Below are 19,565 nucleotides of genomic sequence, written 5' to 3' on the forward strand. Positions count from 1 at the left end.
AGACCCGAGACAAGCTGATGAAATCACGTCACCCGTCACCACGGGCCACCCCGTCCGTCACCAGAAAGAGGCCGCGGGGGCCGGGTTCCAGGAAGGCCGCCAGATGCAGCATTCTCTCCCTCCGAACCCCCAGAGCTCTTTAAAGTTGATTTAGTCCCATATTAAATCTGAAATTCGTTATCTTTTAAAAAGGAAATTACCTCTAAACGGATTCTGCCATTTAATTAGCCAGATAGTCTTGTTTCCCCGGCACGGTGTCGGCCGTCTGCACTGCTTCCTGGTCCCTCGTTTCCCGCCCATCCGTCAGGGCGAGGACGGTCAGCCGGGGTCAGCCGGGCTCGTGCTTCACCCAAATCGTCTGACGCCCGCCCGCCTCCACATACCTCCCGGGAAACCGCCCGTGTGGGGACTGGGGCCCAGGCCTGGGCCGGACCTCCTGTGCGTCCCTCGTGGCCCCCTGGAGCAGGAGAGCTAGTGTGGCCGTGACCTCCAGCGCCCTCAGGCACCTTCCAAGGCTTCGACCCCAGGAAATGTGGAGCTCCAGCCTTTCCTGCCGCAGGGCTGGAGCCCGGCTTTCCAAGACAAGATTTAAGGCAAATGCTCTGGCTCGAGAAATAGTTCAGGATCGAGGGGCGCTGTGAGCGCTCTGGCCTCGCGTCTGAGCCGTGTCCCCGTCGCCTTGCTCAGGTGTTGCGTGTGACCCGACACCACGTTAAGCGTAAGAAGCCGCGAGAGAGCAGCCGGTTCGCCTGTGAACGCAGAGGTTTCTCCACTTGCCACACCGACTTTTCTCGAGGACATTGTGCCCTGGGCTTCTTAATAAACAGAAGCTGACACACCCTCAGGATAAAATGTGTAGGTTTAAAGTGGACATTTAAAGTGTTTCTGCCCAGGAAGCGTGACAGCTCGCCCTCCTTCCTTCAGCAAATCAAGTCGAAGCTTCGGTTTGGTTTAGTTTTTCTTAAAAAATAAATAAAAAGAACGAAAGAAAAGAGAAGTCCCCTTGAGTGGCCTGAGGTTCGAGTGGCGGCGGTGAGGAGGCGCCGTGCGACCGCTGAGCCCAGACCTCGCGGGGTCCCAGGCGCCGTGTCAGCTTGCTCCCCAGCCCCTTGCCCCGGGACACCCCAATGGGCACCCCCCAGGCTCCTGTCTGGAGGCAGCCTTGCTGGGCCGGGGGCGCAGGGGTAGGGGGCTGAGGCCGGGAGGTGCCCCCGAGGGCCTCCAGGCGGGCTGGGGCCGACGGGCCTCGGGGAGCTGCAGGGAATGGCGGTCCTTGCGCTGGGGCTGCGCGGCTGCTGGGCGCAGAGCGGTGACGTGGGGTCCCAGAGCCGTGAGGCTGGAGGGTGAGGGTGCCCACCCCCAGGCACAGGCCCTGGGGCCGCAGGCGTCTCTGGCCTCCGCACACAGCCAGCAGTCACTTGGCAGGGCTGCAGTGAAGAGTTCCGTTTGGGGGTTTTTTAAAGAGCAGTGTGGCGGAGCCCCAGTGGTTGTGTCTCTCTCATCCACTCACTGGTCCTGGGAGGCGGGGCCGGGAGGGACATTGCTGCTTCTCCTTTCCTGGTGGGGCTTGTGCACTGGGTCCCCTTCCCAGAAGATGGGCGACCACGGAGTCCGTGCCCCGACGGGACACCCTGTCGGCCTTTCCAGGAAACTGTGCAGGTTCTCTGAGGTATTTTCTTCTTTTAAAGTTTAAGGGCAGAAGAGATTAACTTTCTTCAAGATGGCTTGGATAGCCTCCTGCTGACAGACAGTCGATGGGGGTGGGTTCCTCCCCCTCCCCCGCAGGTGCCAGGCGGGTGGGACGGGGTGGGGTACACGGCCAGTCCTAGATGTACGGCAGCCCCAGGGCCGACCCACCGGCCTCCCTGTATTTTCATCCCTGAGCGATGTCTCCTCCACAGAAAGACTTAACTTTTTTTTTTGCTGTACGCGGGCCTCTCACTGCTGTGGCCTCTCCCGTTGCGGAGCACAGGCTCCGGACGCGCAGGCTCAGCGGCCATGGCTCACGGGCCCAGCCGCTCCGCGGCATGTGGGATCCTCCCGGACCGGGGCACGAACCCTTGTCCCCTGCATCGGCAGGCGGACTCTCATCCACTGCGCCACCAGGGAAGCCCAGAAAGACTTAACTTTTCACACAAGATGTGACGTCACTTGTCATCTGCACTGTTAATGACAATCTGTTAAAATACGTCCTTTGTCTTCAAATTCGCATGTGTGAGAATCAATCCAACTAAACAGGAAAACAAGACTTTTTGTGGAATTTAGCTCCGTGATACAGCAATTAACATGCGAGAAAATATGAAAACAGCTGAGACAATTCCTAGAAGAACTTCAACAAGCAGGGCTTCCCCATGAGAAGTCCTATGATTTAAAAGCAACAGGAATAGATAAAAGATCTGCAGAAAAGGAGAGTCTCGAAAAGACCCATGTAATCCAGGGACTCCTGTTCTGCACAAACTCAAGGGGAAGAGGATTGAATGTTTAATGAAGGGTTTGGATCAGCCGACTGTTGGGAAAATCGATAAACTAAGACCCCTTCTTCACACGTAATTCCAGATGGATTAAAGTCTGCACTACAGACTCTGCCAGGAAGATGAGAGAAGGACTTGTCGGGAATCAGCCTTGGGGGGAGAAGGGCCAGCAGCTGGGGGGACGTGGGTGTGTTTCCTGCGTGAAAATTAAGGCTCGTGCGTGACAGGTACCGTGAGCACAGACAGCATCACCATCACACTTCACAGGGAAACTCTTGGAGTTGAAAAAGCAGGAGGCAAGGAACCAGAAAGGAAAGCAGGCCAGGCGCGGGCAGAAGCCACCAGCTTGCCGTCCCCGGGGGTGCGGACGGGACTGTCCCTCCAGCCAGCGGCCACCGTCGTGAAACCGCGGTGATGTCATCGCTGTCAGTCACCTTTCCTTTCTCAGGCTAGTGCGTCAAGTTGGGAAGGCCGCTCCGGGGTTGGGGGCACGCCTGCTCCCTCTGCCCTGGGGGCCGGACGGGGCAGGGCCGGTGGCACCCAGGTGTCTCGGTGCCGGCCAGATATTTCTGAGTTGTTCTGGGCGAGGGGTGCTCCCGGCTTTGCCCGCCTTTAATATTTATTTTCTCAGAGTCCATCGCAGCACGTGGGCCATGGGGGCGGCGCCCCACACTGTGCCCGTGGGCCCTGCTGCTCCGTCTCGGCGGGGGTGTCAGTGCAGCCACCAATGGGCGGTGGAACCGGGGACCTGGGTCACTGAACCTCCCTTCCCTTCTGCCCAGACCACACGTGTGCTCTGCGGGCTGTCTCGTTAGCCGTGGTTCGCATTCCGCTTTGAGTTGGAAGTGACCCGCACGTGCTTCCTTTGCCCTTGAGGCCAGTGCAGCCGGGACCCTGCTGCCACCAAGGGTGGGGAGGGGGTGGGGGAGTGAGTGAGCGGAGGATCGGGGTTGGGTGGTGTCCTGGCCTCTTACCGGGGAAGAGAGGTCTGTACGGGGCCGGGGTGGGGGTGACACTGACATATCACTGTCACGTTTGCCGTGTGTGCGTTTCTCAGCTGAAAAATCTCTATGAAATAAATTGTGATTGATTTAAAATACGTGGAAAAAGTTTTTTGAGCCAGGCAGTACTTAGCTTAAAAAAAAAGACATAGTCACTCTCACTTTGTAGCTTCCAAACATCCACGTGGGGATAAGCTACAACGCTGAGAATGAGGTCAGGTGTCCACCACCGATGGGAGGAACCGTCCACGGACCAGACGGAGGCGTCCTGGGCTCGTGTGGGTTGCCCGCTCCTGGCTGCTCTCCTGTGTCTGGCGTGTGGCGTGGCCCTTTTCCTTCCGTGGCGCAGGCTGCCGTTGCACGCCAAACGTGGTTTCCACGGCCCCGGCCCAGCGGATGGGACCGCGCTGGTGCACACCTCAGTGCTGGCCAGCTGGGAGCCGTCTGGGGAACACGTGTTGGTCACGGTCACTGGGGTGCAAGCGTCCTTCAGCAGGAGGCGGTGGGAAATGCGTGGTGGGGAGCCCGGGGAGAGGCCGGGCGTGGCGGGCGCCGTGCCTCAGTAACCCCCTCTGCTTCTCTCCTCCCAGAATCATTGACCAGCGATTCGAGAAAGCGTCCTACTTTGTCTTTGGCGATTTCAACTTCCGACTGGATTCCAAGTCCGTGGTGGAGGTAGGCCACGCCGGGAGCCTCACGTGTGTTCGGTCATGTTGGGAAGACAGCGGAAGCCCGTGATCCTCGACGGGCGCGTTCCCACTGTCCTGCTCACTGGTTCTATTTGAGGCAGAAACTCCTAATGGAGAACGTTTTACTGTCAAAAGGGGGCTGTTATGGGAGCCCCTCCGAACGAGTAGTTGGGTAGTGGTCGGGTCACTCAGCACATGTGTGCTGAGCCTGGAGATTCCTCTGTTGACCGTCGGGAGAGGAAAGAGGAGGAAGCTACCTGTGAGAAGGCAGCCCCTGGTCAGCTGTATGCGCCAGTTCCCCCCAGCTGTGGGAATCTCCTGGGTGCCCTCAGGCCCCTGGGTGACGCTCCCGCTGAGTAGCAGGCGCAGGTGGAACCTGGATGGGCACCAGCCGCGAGGCGACCGGGTCGGAAGGCCAGCTCGTTGGCCCCACCGGGTCCCGCCACGTGGCCTGGAGCGTGGTCTCCTCTGCGCGGGGCCGGCTTCTCCCAGAGGGTCTGCGGCCCTGAGCCCCGCTGCGCGCCTGCCCCACTCTCCTGGGGCTGCAGTGCTGATGGCAGGGCCCCAGGCCGCAGCGAAGGGGGCCTGCCAGCCGCCCAAGGTGAGCGGGTCCACCCAGACCCAGGTGCAGGAGGGAGACCACAGCGTGCAGGGTCCAGCCCAGGCCTGTCCAGAGCAGGGCACACACAAGCGTGTGCCTGCAGTGATGGTGGAGACAGCAGGGGGAGACCCGGGGGTGCCCTCTTGTCATCTTCCTTTGGCGTCTCATGTACAAGTAATCCTCCCTTCTCGGCAGAAGATTCTGTCTTAGAACTGAGCAGTGAGAGGCGCCTGAGTGTGGGGAGGGGGCTTTCGACCACTCGGAGTGTTTTCAAATAGACAAATGAATTCCACTGAGGACCATGAAATCCTGCGTTTGGTTCTGCTGCCTTTCCCCCTCCTCATTTTGAGTTTGGCTCAATCAGCAACCTGGATCCAAGGTCCCATGGGTTCCGTGCCTTTGAGCCATGGGTGCGATGCCCGCCTGTTGAAATCCGCCAGTGCACGTGTGATGCTGTGAGGGGCGTGGGGAGCCCGGCCCAGTGCCCGCAGGCCAGGCGCCCTCACCAACAGTGCCTCCTCTGGTATTTTAGCCGCGCTGGTTTTGCTGGGGTGAGCCCCGAGCGCAGGTCACTCCCGGCTGGTACTTGGGCCCAGTGAGCCTGCTGTGCTGGAACGGCCTCTCTGCTCGCCCGAGGGCCCCGTCTAAGGGCCCTGGACAGACCCCGTCTAAGGGCCCTGGACAGACCCCGTCTAAGGGCCCTGGACAGCCCGGAGCCGACGGACGGGAGCCGCCAGCCGCAGGCGCATTGGGAAAAGTCCGGGAGGTTTCCAAAGTGGCCTTTTCTTTGCCGGCAGAACAAATGCCACAAAAAGGGCAGCGGCTCTGGACGCGGGCGGAATTGTCACGGGACGTGTGGCGCGGGCGGGGCTCCGGTTTCCATGGGGGGGTGCCGAGCAGGGCGCGTGGCCGGCGGCGGGGAGGCTCCTGCAGTCGTGATTTCCTTTTCTTACTGAGTGGGAAGCGGGAGGACACGGCCCTGGGCGTGAGCGGGCGTGAGGGGGCGTGAGCGGAGCTGGGCCGTGACACGTGTGGCTGCCGCTGATCCTGTGACCCCCTCCCCTTCCCCAGGCTTCTCTGCCCGGCACCCTTTCTCCTGACCCTTCACCTTCAGACCTTGGCTTCACCTCAGGGGCCCGTCCCATCCCCTAGAGGAAGGACTCCTGCCACACGGTGACCGCACAGGTGGCCGGTGCTGGCCGGGGTCCTGATGGACCCTGGACTCGGCCAGGGAGGCGCTGCCCGCGGCTGGGCGGCTCCATCCTTCTGTGTTTCCTCCCAGAGGTGGCAGCCCGGCCCCATATCATCAGGATGTCGGGGCTGGTGGTACAGGACCCACGGCCACACGTCCTTGACCGTGAGTGAGAGGGGGCAGAGCCTGAGCAGGGACGTAGGCGCTCACTTCCTGGTCAGTAACAGCCCGAGGTCGTCCCCTGAGCAGCAGAGCTTTGAGGGCCAGACCGCAGAGGAGGGAGAGGGCTCGCCCCCGCGTACCGAGGGGCTGCCTGGTCTGTGGATCCACAGGGAGACCCCCGATGGGCGCATTGTTCTGAAGGCCACCCGGGGGCGCCAAGCGTCTCCAAGGACCAACAGCCTGAAGGTTCCAGGCCAAAAGCCTCGATATTTGGTGGACTGCCCAGGTTTTAATAAGTTCCTCTTCCTTCAGGAAAGTACAGGGGATCTTCGTTCTTGAGCGCTTTTCCAACTAATTAACTGACTTAGATAAGGAACTACAGGAAATGCTGTTTTTTGTAGGCAGTTCTCACAAACAGCTGATTTTTCAGGGAAGCGGAACTATGTGCACAAGCTTCCCCTCCTGGGCCCCTGCGGACCCCACCTTGGCCTCCCCGGCCCTCGGCTTCCCTTGGCCTGGCCGCCCCTGGACCTGCCCCCGGCCTTGGTGTCCCGCTGTCCGGGCAGCTGGTGAGCACACCTGGGAAGGTGTGGGGCACGGAGTGTCTGCCCCTTCCCTGTGTGGGTGGCTGTGTGTGAGGTCAGGTGCAGAGCCGCAGTCCTGCTGCTGGTAAGAGTCACAGACGTTACGCATCTGTGTGGCCCCTTCCCCCAGGAGATCATTTCCTAAACAGTCAATCATCTGTCTGCTCTAGGCTACGCATTTCCATGTGCCTTAATCGCAAGCCCCTTGGACTGTGCTGGGGACCCCATGTCAGTAGTCCTGAGAGGTCAGAGGGACCCACGGCAGGGACGGGTCCTGGGCACACAAGGGCACACGAGGGCTGACCCAGGCGGGCCGCCCACCACAGGGGGGCAGGAAGCAGAGGCCCTCTGCCCCGCCAGCCCCGCCCACCCCACCCCGCGCGGGAGAGTGGGTTCTGGTGAGGGGGCGTGGCGAGGACGGTCTCGGGCCCGAGGAGGTCCCACTGCACCCCAAGGGGACGTGGTCGTTCTGAGCAGCAGCTCTTCCCAGCGGGCCTGCTGGTAGGCGTTGGGCTTGGCGGAGCGCGACGGCTCCAGGAGACCCTCGTCCTCCGGGCACACGGAGTCTCCCTCGCGGAACCGGCGGCTTCACCCGGGGCTCCGTTCAGTCTCCTCGCAGCCTCTTCTGGGAGCCGCCCGGAGTGTGGCAGCGCATCTAAGTGGACCTGAATGCCACCGGGACACCCCCGCACCCCCAAGCTCTGGGCTTGCCCACGACAGCTCGCTGGACACTGCCCCTACCCCGCTGCTGCCAGGGAGTGTTTGCTCTGGCTGTGCACCCGCACACGTGAGAAAAGCGCTCCGTTGTCCAGGGCTGTGAAATTGGCGCTTTCAAAGGAGGGAGGAATCAATGGTGTTTAATTGAATGATTTGCTCGATGAATAAACAGATGTGTCTAAGATTCGTGCATTAATTTTTGGAGGGTTTTCTTGTGCACGTGGTTCTTTAAACCATACGGTCCATCTATCCTGTGGATAAATGGCTGTTCAGTTGACGAAAACTTACATCTCTGCACACAGTTTACTGTGTAAGTAAAGCAAACCAATGGGAAATGATTTTTATTCCCAGCACGTGGAGTATGATTTTTGGTATAGCGAGTTTTTAGGACCGTTTGGTCAAATGAAGACTTTAGCCCTAGGGATTAAAGACCATCTTCTCACCCTCATCAACACAGTCATCAGCTGTTCACAAAGCATCCAGGCTGAGCAGGAAGCTGCCATGCAGTCCCGCGGCTGAGCGCCCTGGCGGCTGAGCACCCTGGCGGAGAAGCAGGGACCCAACGGGGGAGTCGTAGGCGGATAGCATAGCGCGTGACACCCGGACCCCACCCTTGCGCCCGCGTGTCCCCTCCGGGTTGCCACGTCACCTTTGGCCCCAGACGTGTCCAGCTGATGAAGAAAATTGTAATGAACTTGGTATGTTCTGAAGTCCCCACGGAAGAGACAGCTTGTACCTGGCGGCACCTTCCTGTGTTGTGTTTCGTGTCCCCGGCCGGCGGCTGGGACACTGGTCTCGAGGCAGAAGTCTGAGGTCAGGGGGCTCCCTCCTGCCTCCTCGGCTCCGGTGGCCCAGGCGCCCCTGGGCTGTGGCCACGTCATCACTGCCTCTGCTCCGGCCTCACGTGCCTCCTCCCTGCCTCACTGTCCTTGTGGGGACAGTCACTGCACTTGGGCCACCCTGAATCCAGGGTGAGCTCGGCTCGAGAACGTTGACCCGTCACATCTGCCAAGGCCCTGGTTGACAAAACAGTCGTGGGCTGAGGTCTGGGTGGACGTGAGCTTGGGGACGCTCTGCAGCCCCCTTCCTGCCAGAGCCCCGTGTCCTCCCCCACCGCTGGAGAGATCGATGCTAACTCAGAAAACATACTTGTGGGCAAAGCTAGATCTAAAAGTTTAACTGAGAGACCAAGTTTCTTTTGCTGAAGATTAATTTCAGGAGCATTCATTAAGCTACCTGTTTAGGTCTGGAATTTTAAAACACCATGGAAGCACCTCTTGGAACGTCACAGTCTGCTGGCCCGCATGGCTTTTTGAAAGGGTTTCTAACTGTAGAAACAACTTACAGAAACTCTGTGGACACCAGAGGAGAGGTCTCCAAATTTTCCCGAAAGGTTGTTAGACCGAGTGGATGCTTCTCGAGGCCTGCCAGCCGTCCCAGCTCCCAGAACGTGCAGAGCAGCGTGAGGACGAGGCCGCCCGGGCGTTCCGTGGCTCCGGGACACCTCTTCGGGGCTTTGCCTGTTACAGGAGAGCCGTGTATGGAGGTGAAGGTGGCCACTTCTTGCGACTTGCACAGCGGGGAGTCAGCGGGGCACATTTGGGGATGGGCCGCCTGGTGGACAAGGCCTGGCTGGGGCCACAGGGTCCTGCAGGTTCTCAGGCAGTGCTCGGGGGCATCACTGAGGGTGGCAGGCGGCCTCCAGGTGGGCACTGGGGCACCGGGAAGAGGGGGAGGGGGCTGGGATGCAGGCAGCTCATCCTCTGCCCCACCCCCTCCAAGGACTGTGCCCTTTCCTTCCAAACAACACGGCCCAGGAAGAGCACCGGTCAGAGGCGCACCAAGGCTTGAGCCGGGGCCCAGGCCTCGAGCTGTCCCCTCCCTGGGTGAGCGGCTGCCCTCAGCGGTGACCCTCTAGAGACACCGGCGTTTCGTGCCTACAGACCGGGTCCTGGGGTGGGAGAGGCCATGCCGGCCCCGACCCGTATTCCTGGGGAGGCCGGTGTCCTCAGCTGGTGGGTCACCCCACAGACGGTTTCCAGATTGCCCAAGGTCAGCGTAGCACCCAAGGTGACCACGAGCGCCCCAGACAGCCCTGCAGTCGTGCGGGTCAGAAGGTCCGAGGAGACGCAGGGATGGGGACGCGGGACCTCCGTCTGCCGGCATCGTCTTGTCTGGAGGTGGCAGGTGACCCCCTTGAAGAGGGAAGTTGAGGTCATCCTTTGTGCCGGCTTGGCTGGGCTTTGGTGTTGGTTGCTGGTCCCCCACTAGAGTGGCAGGTACACCCTCCCCAGCCCTGGGCCCCTGAGATGCCCAGGGATGCCCTGCCTCTGGTGCTCACCCCGCCAAGCTCCTGGAAGCTCCCAGACGGGAGTCAGGTCCTTCCGGAAACACGAGCATCCTGACCTGCAGGGAGAAAGAGGCTGCAGCAGCGGGCAGGGGCTCCTGGAAGGACAAGTCGGCGAGGGGCTCCAGGGCAAGCTGGACACCCACCGGTCCTCTGCAGCAAGGGGTCGCGGGCATCTGGCTGGCACCAGCGTCAGAAAGAAGTGCTTTGTGCAAAGTGAACGGCTGCCCCTCCCACCCCCGGAATTAGAGCTTCGCGTTTCAGATGCAAATTAATACAAACATGCTTGCCTAGCAGAACTGAAAAGATGATCCTGCGATCAAACTTGGCACCTCTTAAGCCGTAATTAAAACAGACAAACTATAAACACCACGATCGTGCGCCGTCTAACGGGCTGTGCGTCCCGAACGAATTAATGATGCAGCCTCCCACTCAGCTCCGCCGGCGGGATTGCTCAGAGAGTATGTTTCATGCCTTGCGCAGAGGCAACTGGCAGCTGGGCGCTCAGCTGGCCAGTGACAAAGGGTGACAGCGGTGCCAGGCGCTCCCATCTCCGCGCGCCCCAGCCGCACCCACCTGCCGTCCGTCACCGCTGACAGCCGTGGTGATGGATGCGTTTTTGGAGGCTGGCGGCTGTTTTGAAAAACCGGCTGCCGGTTGCTGACAGGTACAGGTTCAGGTGGCAGCAGGGCCTGTGAGGACCCTGGCTTCTCGGAGGAAGCAGCCGTCCCTACGCTCATGTTCGCGGGGCAGGGGCAGGGCGGGGGGTGGGAGCCCAGGCGGTGCCCCAACAGCCGGGGTCGCAGCACTAACCGCGCCCGCCTTGGAAGAGGACCAGGGGCACCGCACAGCCCGCCCCGCATCCCAGTGCGGCCAGGGAGACTCTGCAGGCTGCCCGGTGGCCTGAGCCCCTGCCCCAGACCACGGGCATTTCTGCCACCCAGCCTCCTGCCCTCTGGCTGCACATGCGACCTGGCGAGGGTGGGTTCCCACTCAGCCAGGAGGGGGCATCGCACCTGGTCGTTACCTGTGCCGGCCCTTCGTAAGGCCCCGTGAACTGTCCCCAGCCTGTTCCTGCATTTTCTCACTTCTCTGATTCAAGTTATTCTTTGGAACTCAGGGAAGGCCTAGGAGGCTAAAGTTTTTCTGCAAACAGAGGCAGGCAGGGGACAGGGGCAGGGAGTCTGTCCCGGGGAGACAGAAGGAGGTGCCAAGGGGTCCTGCTCTCCCCCTGCCCCTTGTCCCCCACTGCCCGGCAGGTCTGAGCCCTGGTGTGTCTGTGGAAGGCCGGGGACGTTCTCAAGAGGCCAGACCAGGAGCGTGGCAGGTCCCCCGGCTGGACCCCTGCGGGCAGGGAGACCCCCGAGCGGCAGTCCCGTCCTGCTGGACAGGAGCCTAGAAAGAGCCCGCGCTGCTTCCTTCTAGAAAACTCAGTCAAGCTCCCCTGGTTTGCGCAGCCGGCCGCGGGCGGGCGCTGTCGCCCCTCCGTCAGCAGCGGGTCGGGAGCTGGCGGTGCGTCTCGGGGAGGAGATGAAAGGGTCTTTATGGTGGTGGTGGTTCTCGTGAACAGCTGATGATACAGAACAAAAAGGACGAAGGCGCCTCTGACGCTGACACGGCCTCACAGCAGCGCCTCTCACGGACCCCGGGCAGCGGCCTGCCGCCCTCGCACGCCCGCCCGCGCCCGCCCGGCGCCGTCTGCGCCTTCAGGCACTCGGAGTCCATGTGCTCTGGGCCATCAAGGATGTCCCTCCTCCCGGGGGCTGGGGTTTGCCAGGAAAACCTCTGAAAAGCTGCGCTTCTCCAGAAGGGTCTTCCTTGGGGAAGTCAGAGTAAACGGAATGGGGGTGTTCGGGGTCGCTCCCGCCCGATGCAGGACGACCTTCCCACGGTGCTTCCCGGTGAAAGCCCGACGCGACCACCGCCCTGCTCAGCCTCAGGTCCTCGGCGCGCACCCAGCACGGTCCTTCTCTTGTCAGGCAGGCCACTGGGACCCTGAAAACCGAGGAAGTTAGCGCTCTGCTGAGCTCCCCCGAGGGCAGGGTCCCGGCCAGGCCCCTCCTGCGGCCGAGGCAGCAGGGTGTGTGTTTCTTCATGGCTCTTGCGGGCGCCTGCTCTGGGCCCCACTTGGTGCAGCTGAGGCAAGACGCTGCCCAGTGGCCTCGTCTTAACTACACGAGCTCCCCGCCCCCCGACACCCAGGGACAGCCGTCACGGCCCGGCACCTGGCCGCAGACCTTCCCCCTAGAGCACGGTGACCTCCTGGGCCTCGGGCCGGCCTGGCCACCACTGGAGGGGCCCTGGAGCTGAGCACGGGCCAGGCAAACCCGGGTTCTTGCTCTCCAGAAGGTGTGTGTGTGTGTGTGTGTGCGTGTGCGTGTGCGTGTGCGTGTGCGTGTGCGTGTGCGTGTGCGCGCGCGCGCCGAGGGGCTGTGTGTGCATGTGTGATAGGGAAGGAAGCTGAAGCTTAGGCTGGAGCTCGTTGGACCACATGTCTGTGCACCGGGAGGTGCTGTTCCTGTCGCAGGCTCAGTGGCCCCAGCTGTCCCCCGGGGGCTCCCACGGCAGCGTGTACCCTGAGACCTACTCACCCGGCCGCAGGCGGTGTGGGCGGCTCCGAGACGCATTTCTATCTGTCTGCCCAGCGCCTACTTTTCAGGCCGTGGCACATGTCTGCCCCGAAGGGGATGGTCAGAGGGTTCGTGAAGACTTTTTCTGAGCACTTCCCTGCGGAGCCATGAGTTACCTGTGACTGAGGCAGGTTCTGAAGCCGCCGACTCCGCGTCCCTTCTTCTCTGCTCCCTGGACGCCTTTAGGACTGAAATGACGTCTGTAGACGCTGGTGACCAAGGACTGGCCCATCCCTGGGACGGATGGTGCTTCTCTCCTGTTCCTGGCGGGTGGGTGGGTGTCCAGGGCACGGGGCTGGCTGGCTGACTCTCCGTGCCCACCTCACAGTGACCCAGCGTTGGACCCACACCTCCCACACGCTGGCTTGTGAGTGAGGTGCCAGAGGCAGCCTTTAACCCCTCGAGTCCAAGAGGTGGATCTGGGCAGCCCGGGTCGGGACCCCGTTCTCCTTCCAGAGCTGAGGCAGCTGTGGGGTTAAGGGGGTGCAGCACAGCAGGAGGCAGACCCGGGTTAACGTCCAGAGTCACGGGGAGAGTCACCGCAGAAAAGGTCACGTTTATCCTCTAGAGTGGGATCTGTTTTCCAGTCGTTTGAAAAAACTCTAAATATAAAAGGTAATGATTTTCCATTAACTTGTTCTGAAGAAAACCCACGTAAAGGACTCAGGTCTGTCTCTGCGCGCCACCGTTCAGAAATCCTTCTCTTTCTCCCTGTGGTCTGTGCTGCAGGAGGATGCAGACGGAGCGTTGATTTGTGCGCCTGTTTATTTGCAGACATTTTTATGGCTAGAATTTAACCAAAAGTAACAGGATGACGAGAACAGCCGTGGGACGGGGGTGAACTTGATGACGAGAACAGCCATGGGACGGGGTGAGCTTCTCCCTGACGCCCTTGGTTGGCTGGTTTTCAGTGAAGGGTGTGCGTGCCGAGGCCCGGTTTCTCTGACGTCTCCGTGATATTCGGGGGGGACCCCAAGGACTCAGGGCCCTGCAGCCCAGCTGGGGCGGCAGCTCCATGCCGAGCTCCTCGGGTGCAAATTGCTGGCCTCGGCCTGGTTCCTGCTGGATGCACAGCACAGAGACGGCGAGGGTGTCCGAGTGCCTGGGGAGGAGATGGCCGTCCCCGCAGGAAGGAGAAGCTGCTTGTGGCTGCGGCTTGCTGGAACCAGGAGCTCACCCTGTTCTAGCTCCCCGACGGCTTCCGCTCCCGGAGCACGGACCCCTCTGCGCAGAGGAACAGGAGCTGAGCGCGGGCCGGTGGGAAGCCGGGCTCAAGGCCGGCCGTGCGTGGCTGCAGGTGGGCGGGGCGTCTCCGGCCCCTGCTCCCGGGAGGTGCCGGCACCGGGGCTGCAGACACAGCTGATGAAGCACCTGCTCTGTTCCCTCTTCTGCTTCCAGCAGGTGGACCCAGAGCCAAGCCCCACGGGAGTGGCCAGAGCGGGGGCCACCGCCCGTCCCCGGGCCGTGGCGAGTGGAGGCTGGGCTCCCCACAGCGCCCCACCCCCGTCGGAGGTCTGGGCCTTTCTGGCCTCACGCCCTGCGTCTGAAACGCAACTCAGAGCAGCCAGCCACCCCCTCACGCGGGGCCTCCAGAGCAGGGTCACTGTCCTTTTGACGTTGCGCAGGAGATGAGGCCACGGATGTCGGTGGGTGGAGGGTCCTCGAGGGGCCGGGCGGGGCCAGGGCTCCCCCGCGTCTCCCCTGAGATGCCAGAGGCCAGGCCGGCGGCCCCGCCGAGCATCTTCACCCAGGGGCACGCACGTCCGCGCTGTGTTGAAGCCCTTGAGGACGTGTTTCTTTTACGCGCTTTTCCTTTCAGCTTCTTGGGGGTCGGTCGTATGCGCACGTTTGTGGCTGAAGAGAGAACCGGTGGCCACGGCCGGTTGGCCTCTTTGTGCCCCGGCTTCGTTTCCGATTTCACGCTATCAGAGGGTCCGCGTGTTTTCCTGCGTGAAGTTGTCAGGGGATGAAAGCTCCGGAGCGGGGTCGCACGCCAAGGGCCGGGCATGGAGCCCACCCGCCAGCCTCCCGCCCTCCCCCTGGCCCCTCCGCACAGTAACGGTGTCGAGCTGGCCGGCCCGGCCCTTCGCTGCAGAACCAGCGCTTCCGTCCAGACCGGCTCATTAGTCTCCCGTGGGGCCAGAAGGAGCCTCGTCCAAGGCTAAAACAGGGCGGCCAGCTCACCCTCCCCAGCGGTGACCCACTGCCCAGGCGCGGACGGCCAAGCTGGGTCCCTGACGTGGTCAGGGGAGGGGGAGGTGAGGACGCTACCAGCTCCCTGTGTTTTCGGGAACATGTGGCTCTGTGACGGGGCAGGTGGAGTTCCCTCCCCGTCCTCACTCGGGAAGGACCCCAGCGGCGCAGAAGCTGTGTCCAGTCTGGTGGGACGTGGTGTGCAGCGGACCTCACATTGGAGGCTGCTGGCTGTCCTTCCAGAGGGCCCGCGTCCAAATAGAGGCGCTGGAAGCCAGGCCCCAGGCGGCGGGATGCCACCACGGGGACAGGGAGGACCCTGCGGGGCTGGGGGGGGCTCCACAACGTCAGGAAGCCGCTCTTCGGGTTATTTTTCATTTCAAGGCTGTTGTATTTTCCACTTGATGGAAAAAAAGGTTAATCCAGCCCCCAAGGTCTGAGCGGGGGATGGGGGACCCCGTGTAGGTGCCGGCTCGCCACCCACGCCCTTGACCGGAAGCGGCCTTGTCACTGGCAGGTGGGTGCCGCTGAGAGAATGCTGGACCTCCAGGGGGCTGGACGCCCTTGGTCCCGCTGGTCCCTGTTTCTGGGGGCCCGTTCCGTGGTGTGAGCTTCTCCTGGGGGCCCAGGCAGAAATGGGGGCTCCGCGTTCCGTCCTGCAGGGGTCTGCGTTTCAGTAAAAGAGGAGTGCTGTCCTCTTACTCCGAGTGAGCTGGAACGTTTCCAGCATCTGCTGGTAGCGTCTAAACTTGGATGCCAGAGTGGCTTGGTGGTTCGTTTTGATTTTGTTTAAACCTCGCGGCTCCCCACGTGGAGGGGAAGAGCGCAGAGGGCCCCGAGGAGAGACGCACGGGGTCGGCCACTGCCTGTACCTGAGACGGCCGCAGTCATCTGGCCACACCGGTTTTCCTCGCTGCCTGAACTCAGGAGTAAACCTGCCCCACCCTCTGTGCAGCCCCCTGAGTGACGGCACGCCAGACAGCGACCCCACTCGCCGCTTCTGAGCTCAGGCCCTGACGAGCCCCCTTCCCCGGGTGCAGGTGTGTGTGGGAAACCAGAGTGGCAGGGGGCAGGAGGCCACAGGGATGGACTGCACGCGCGTCCCCTGCTGCCCACCACGCTCCGCAGCTTGGACTCCTGGTCACCTGTCTGTGCCCAGCCGTCCGGGGACCCTGGCACTCCTCGGAGCCTCCTAGAAGCCAGGGCGTGAGGCCCGTCGCTGAGAACGGGGGTGCCTGTGGCTCTCGGGGACCCGGGGGGCTGGCTGCCGGAAGGGAGTCCGTGCCTCCACCAGCACCCAGTCCGTGTCCGGCTCGTAAACAGCTGCCAGGATAACTCGGGAACGAGGCGTCGCTGGGGCAGGAGGCGTCCCCCTGAGCCCCGCCCCTCGTCTGCAGGCCCGAGCGTCCTGCGGGGCACGAGGGGAGGGCGCCGCGTGCCAGGCTGGCAGGGAGCACCCTGGGGGGCGAGCCCCAGCGCCTGCTGACCCCTCCCCGTGCCCGCACCCTCCGCGGGGCCTAGAACCCGCAGGGCAGGGCCCACACTCGGGCTGTGGGCCGGTGGGCTTCTTCGGGGTCCCTCAGAGACCCCTGCACGCTCACATGTCGGGACTCTCGACTCCGGTGGAGAGAGACCCAGACGCAGTCCCCAGGCCACACCGGGCTTTGCAGACAGAAGCAAGACCAGCTATTCGTGTTCATTCGAAATATGCTTCCAATACCTGCATCGCTTCCTATGTTTTCTCAGGTGGAGAAAATAGGTAGAATGGAAGTGTGTTCTGATTCTCTTTTTGCCTCAGAGGAGAGAACAAGCCCGCTGGGCCGCTGGGCAGGCCTGTGACGATGGGGCAAGCCGCGAATTTCTGTCCTGGCCGCCTGGGAGCTCTGTAAGACAGGCTGCGTCCCCTCAGCTCTCCTCCACACCGTGTGGCCCGCCGGCCATTCCCTGCCTGCCCCCAGCCCCCCTCAGGCCCTGTCTCCACCTCTCATGCTGCCACCCCGGCCTTTGCCCCACCAGGGCCCTCCACCTGGAACCCGGCTCCATTAGCTCCGTTACACGGTCACCATCTCTCTAGTTACCCCGACACCCAGACCCAGGCGTGCCCCCCTGTATACACTGCACGTCCTGGACGCCAACCACAGGTGCCCGCCGACCACAGGTGCCCGCCGGCCCGGCCTACGCTGGGTCCTTTGGAAACTGGGGGTGTGTGTCAGCTGGGGCTCCTGGTGGATCCCCTTCCTCCGGGCCCAGCGTGCTGGGTCCAGACAGAAGCCGGGTCTCTGGAATCACAATAACTGGGTCTGAAGCCTTGGCGAGCCATCAGTAAACGCAACTGAGACGCTTTTTTTAATGCCTGCTACCTCTCGAAGTGGATGCACAGGAGAGAGCCTTATGGCTTTTATTTACCATTTAGAAGCTTAGCAATTACAATGAGAAAACGACCGGTGTGCCTCTGACCTCCACAGACGGAAACTTACCGCCCAAACTTTCCAGAAGGCGCGTCGTGACCCAGACTCTGAAACCCGCCGTATCCCCCAGGTCAGGCTTCTCAGACTCGAATGTTCCTGACCAGCTCCTGGCTGAGCCCAGGGCCTGTCCTCGGGTACGGGGCTGGCTGTCCCCCCACCCCCATGCCAGTCTGGCAGAGAGCAGAGTGGGTTCTGTAAGGCCGCGTTCGTGGGCTTGCCTGTGGGGACCCCAGGGGCTCTGTCTGCATGGAAGTTGGACCCTGGTGGGGAGCGTTTGTGACGGCGGGCTGGGGGCAATGGGGGGCAGCTCTGGGAGGAGCGGGGCCGGCTGCACAGGCGCGGGGCTCGCAGGAAACGCCGCACGCTGCGCCTCTGGGCTGACACCGGCGTGGGGTCCTGTGGGCACCGCCCCGGCAGCCTGTGCCCCTAAGTTCCAAGTGAGACACCAGGGCTCCGGGTGCCAGCAGGACAGTGCGGGCCGCCTCCCCTGTGCCCTTCCTGCCGCTGCTGGCCGTGAAATAAATCTTACGGGGCAATTGTTTTCTCCTCTCAAAAGAGGAGAACGCCCTCCTGTAAGCAGGCGAGCCGGAAGGGCCCTGGCCCAGGGGTTTCTGCATGAGTGGTCACGACTGCGATTGAAAGGCGCGCCCGGGAGGAGGCCTGGCGGGTGTGGGAGAGAGGCCCCTCCGAGGGCTGGGCCCGTCAGATGTTTATCCTCCGGGAGCCCGTCTGAAGTGGCGAGAGATAGAGCAATTTTTTAAAAAGTTTCCAGCAGATGCCTTTGGGAGAAGACCAAGAATTTCCTGAATCGTCCAGAGGCTACAATGCCGTCTGCCTGCCGGGCCCTCCCCGTTCACCGTGCTTAAGCCACTTAAGCGCATTAGCATCTGGATGGGGTGACCTCCTCGCCGGGGGCTGGGCAGGGTGGCCGCGCTGGGCCGGATGGTCCAGGCGCTTGTCCTAATCCGGCCGTTTGAAGGCGGCCAGACTGATTTGTGACACATGAGTCCAGAAGCCACTGTGGGGGGCTTGACCTGAGTAGCTGTCTGTGCTCTGAATGTCAATGCCTGTCCTGGAGCGCGCGGCCCAAGGGGGATCGGCTTCCGGCTTCTTCCGGGCCTCCCCGGGCCCTGGGGCCTGTTGCGGGAGGATGTCCCGCAAAGCTGGCTGCTTTGAGCCTCTGAGCCCCGCGGCCTCTGAGCCCCGTGGCTCCGCCGTGAAGTGACCTCACGAGGGCTCCTTAGACAAAGAGGGTTTTTTTTAAGTCAACATTAGTTCAGTGGTCTTACTTTCTTTCTTTTTTTAATAAAAATCACCTAGTGCTTTTTCCAAAACAGCCCTATCGAGGTATAACTTACACACGAACTGAAATCCAGCTGTGACCTTCTCACCCCACCCGGCCTCCGCGGCCCCCGCTCTGTCCTTTCTGGACTCCGCGTGGATGGACTTTCCCGAAGGGAGGGGTGCGGGGCCTGGTCTCCGCACATGCTCGCCGGCACTTGCCGTACACCTGGGGTGTCTCTCAGCCCGTTTAGAGCTGCACTTCGTCTCTGCGGTGTTGGTGTGGTCAGCGCGGCCCTGCGGTGCCCCTAACTGCACCAGGCCTCGCGGCCCCTGCACCAGCCTCCAGCCTCGTCCTGACTGGGGAGCAACCCTGTTTAACCCCCATCCTGCTGCCTTTCCTCGCCCCACACCCAGGTTGGGACAGGGAGGATTTTCTAAAGGAGTCTGGATTTAATAGAGTTTTCAGCCTATCTGCAGTCAGCCTGTCACCCGTGCCCTTCCGTCTGCCCTGCCGCGGCTGGTGGGCGTCCCTGCCCAGGGCCCCCGGCTTGGCCTCTGTGTCCCGCGTGCTGCCCCCGGGGCCTGTCTGGCTGCCCTTCACTGTCCCTCCCGCCGTGGCTGCGGAGGACCGCCAGTCAGACTGTTCCCTGGCCAGCCTCCACAGGCCTCCTGGGTCCCTGGTCCTCGGGGCAGCCTGGGGCGGCGGGCAGAGGGCCGGGTGTGCGGCCCCGCGTGTCTGGAGCCGCGGGTCCCTCCACGGGAGGTGTGAGCCCCTGAGCCGAGGTCGGGGAGCGGTGGAGACGGGCAGCGGGCTGGCATGTCTCCGGGGACTGAGCTCCTTCCGTGTCTTTCCCAGACTCTCTGCACAAAGGCCACGATGCAGACCGTCCGGGCCGCCGACACCAACGAAGTCGTGAAGCTGATATTCCGAGAGTCGGACAACGACCGGAAGGTGAGCCCCTGAGCAGCTGTCTGTGCTCTGAATGTCAGTGCCTGTCCTAGGTGCGGGGGGTGCCGCGCCCGGTGGGCCCCGCGGCGGGAGAGGTGGGGCCCCGCCTGCTCTGACGGCCCTTCCCTTGGCAGGTGATGCTCCAGCTCGAGAAGAAGCTCTTTGACTACTTCAACCAGGAGGTCTTCCGGGACGACAACGGCACCGCGGTGAGCTCTGGCATCCGACGTGCGGCTGGTCCCCTAGCAGCTGCTGTGGGGTGGCGCTGGCCCCCGGC

General features: G+C 62.4%; 1 protein-coding gene across 6 annotated transcripts in view; it reads left to right on the forward strand.

The window, feature by feature from the left end:
• Nucleotides 1-19,565, forward strand: part of INPP5A (inositol polyphosphate-5-phosphatase A) — a 176,056-nt gene that overhangs the window by 137,979 nt on the left and 18,512 nt on the right. For all 6 annotated transcript variants that reach the window (XM_060125301.1, XM_060125304.1, XM_060125305.1 and 3 more), the window contains 3 exons: nucleotides 4,063-4,147; nucleotides 19,196-19,291; nucleotides 19,423-19,497. In XM_060125301.1, the coding sequence (XP_059981284.1) occupies nucleotides 4,063-4,147; nucleotides 19,196-19,291; nucleotides 19,423-19,497 (256 nt within the window). The remainder of the gene's footprint in view (nucleotides 1-4,062; nucleotides 4,148-19,195; nucleotides 19,292-19,422; nucleotides 19,498-19,565) is intronic.

This window comes from Lagenorhynchus albirostris, chromosome 16, assembly GCF_949774975.1.
Source record: "Lagenorhynchus albirostris chromosome 16, mLagAlb1.1, whole genome shotgun sequence".
Classification (NCBI taxonomy): Eukaryota; Metazoa; Chordata; class Mammalia; order Artiodactyla; family Delphinidae; genus Lagenorhynchus; species Lagenorhynchus albirostris.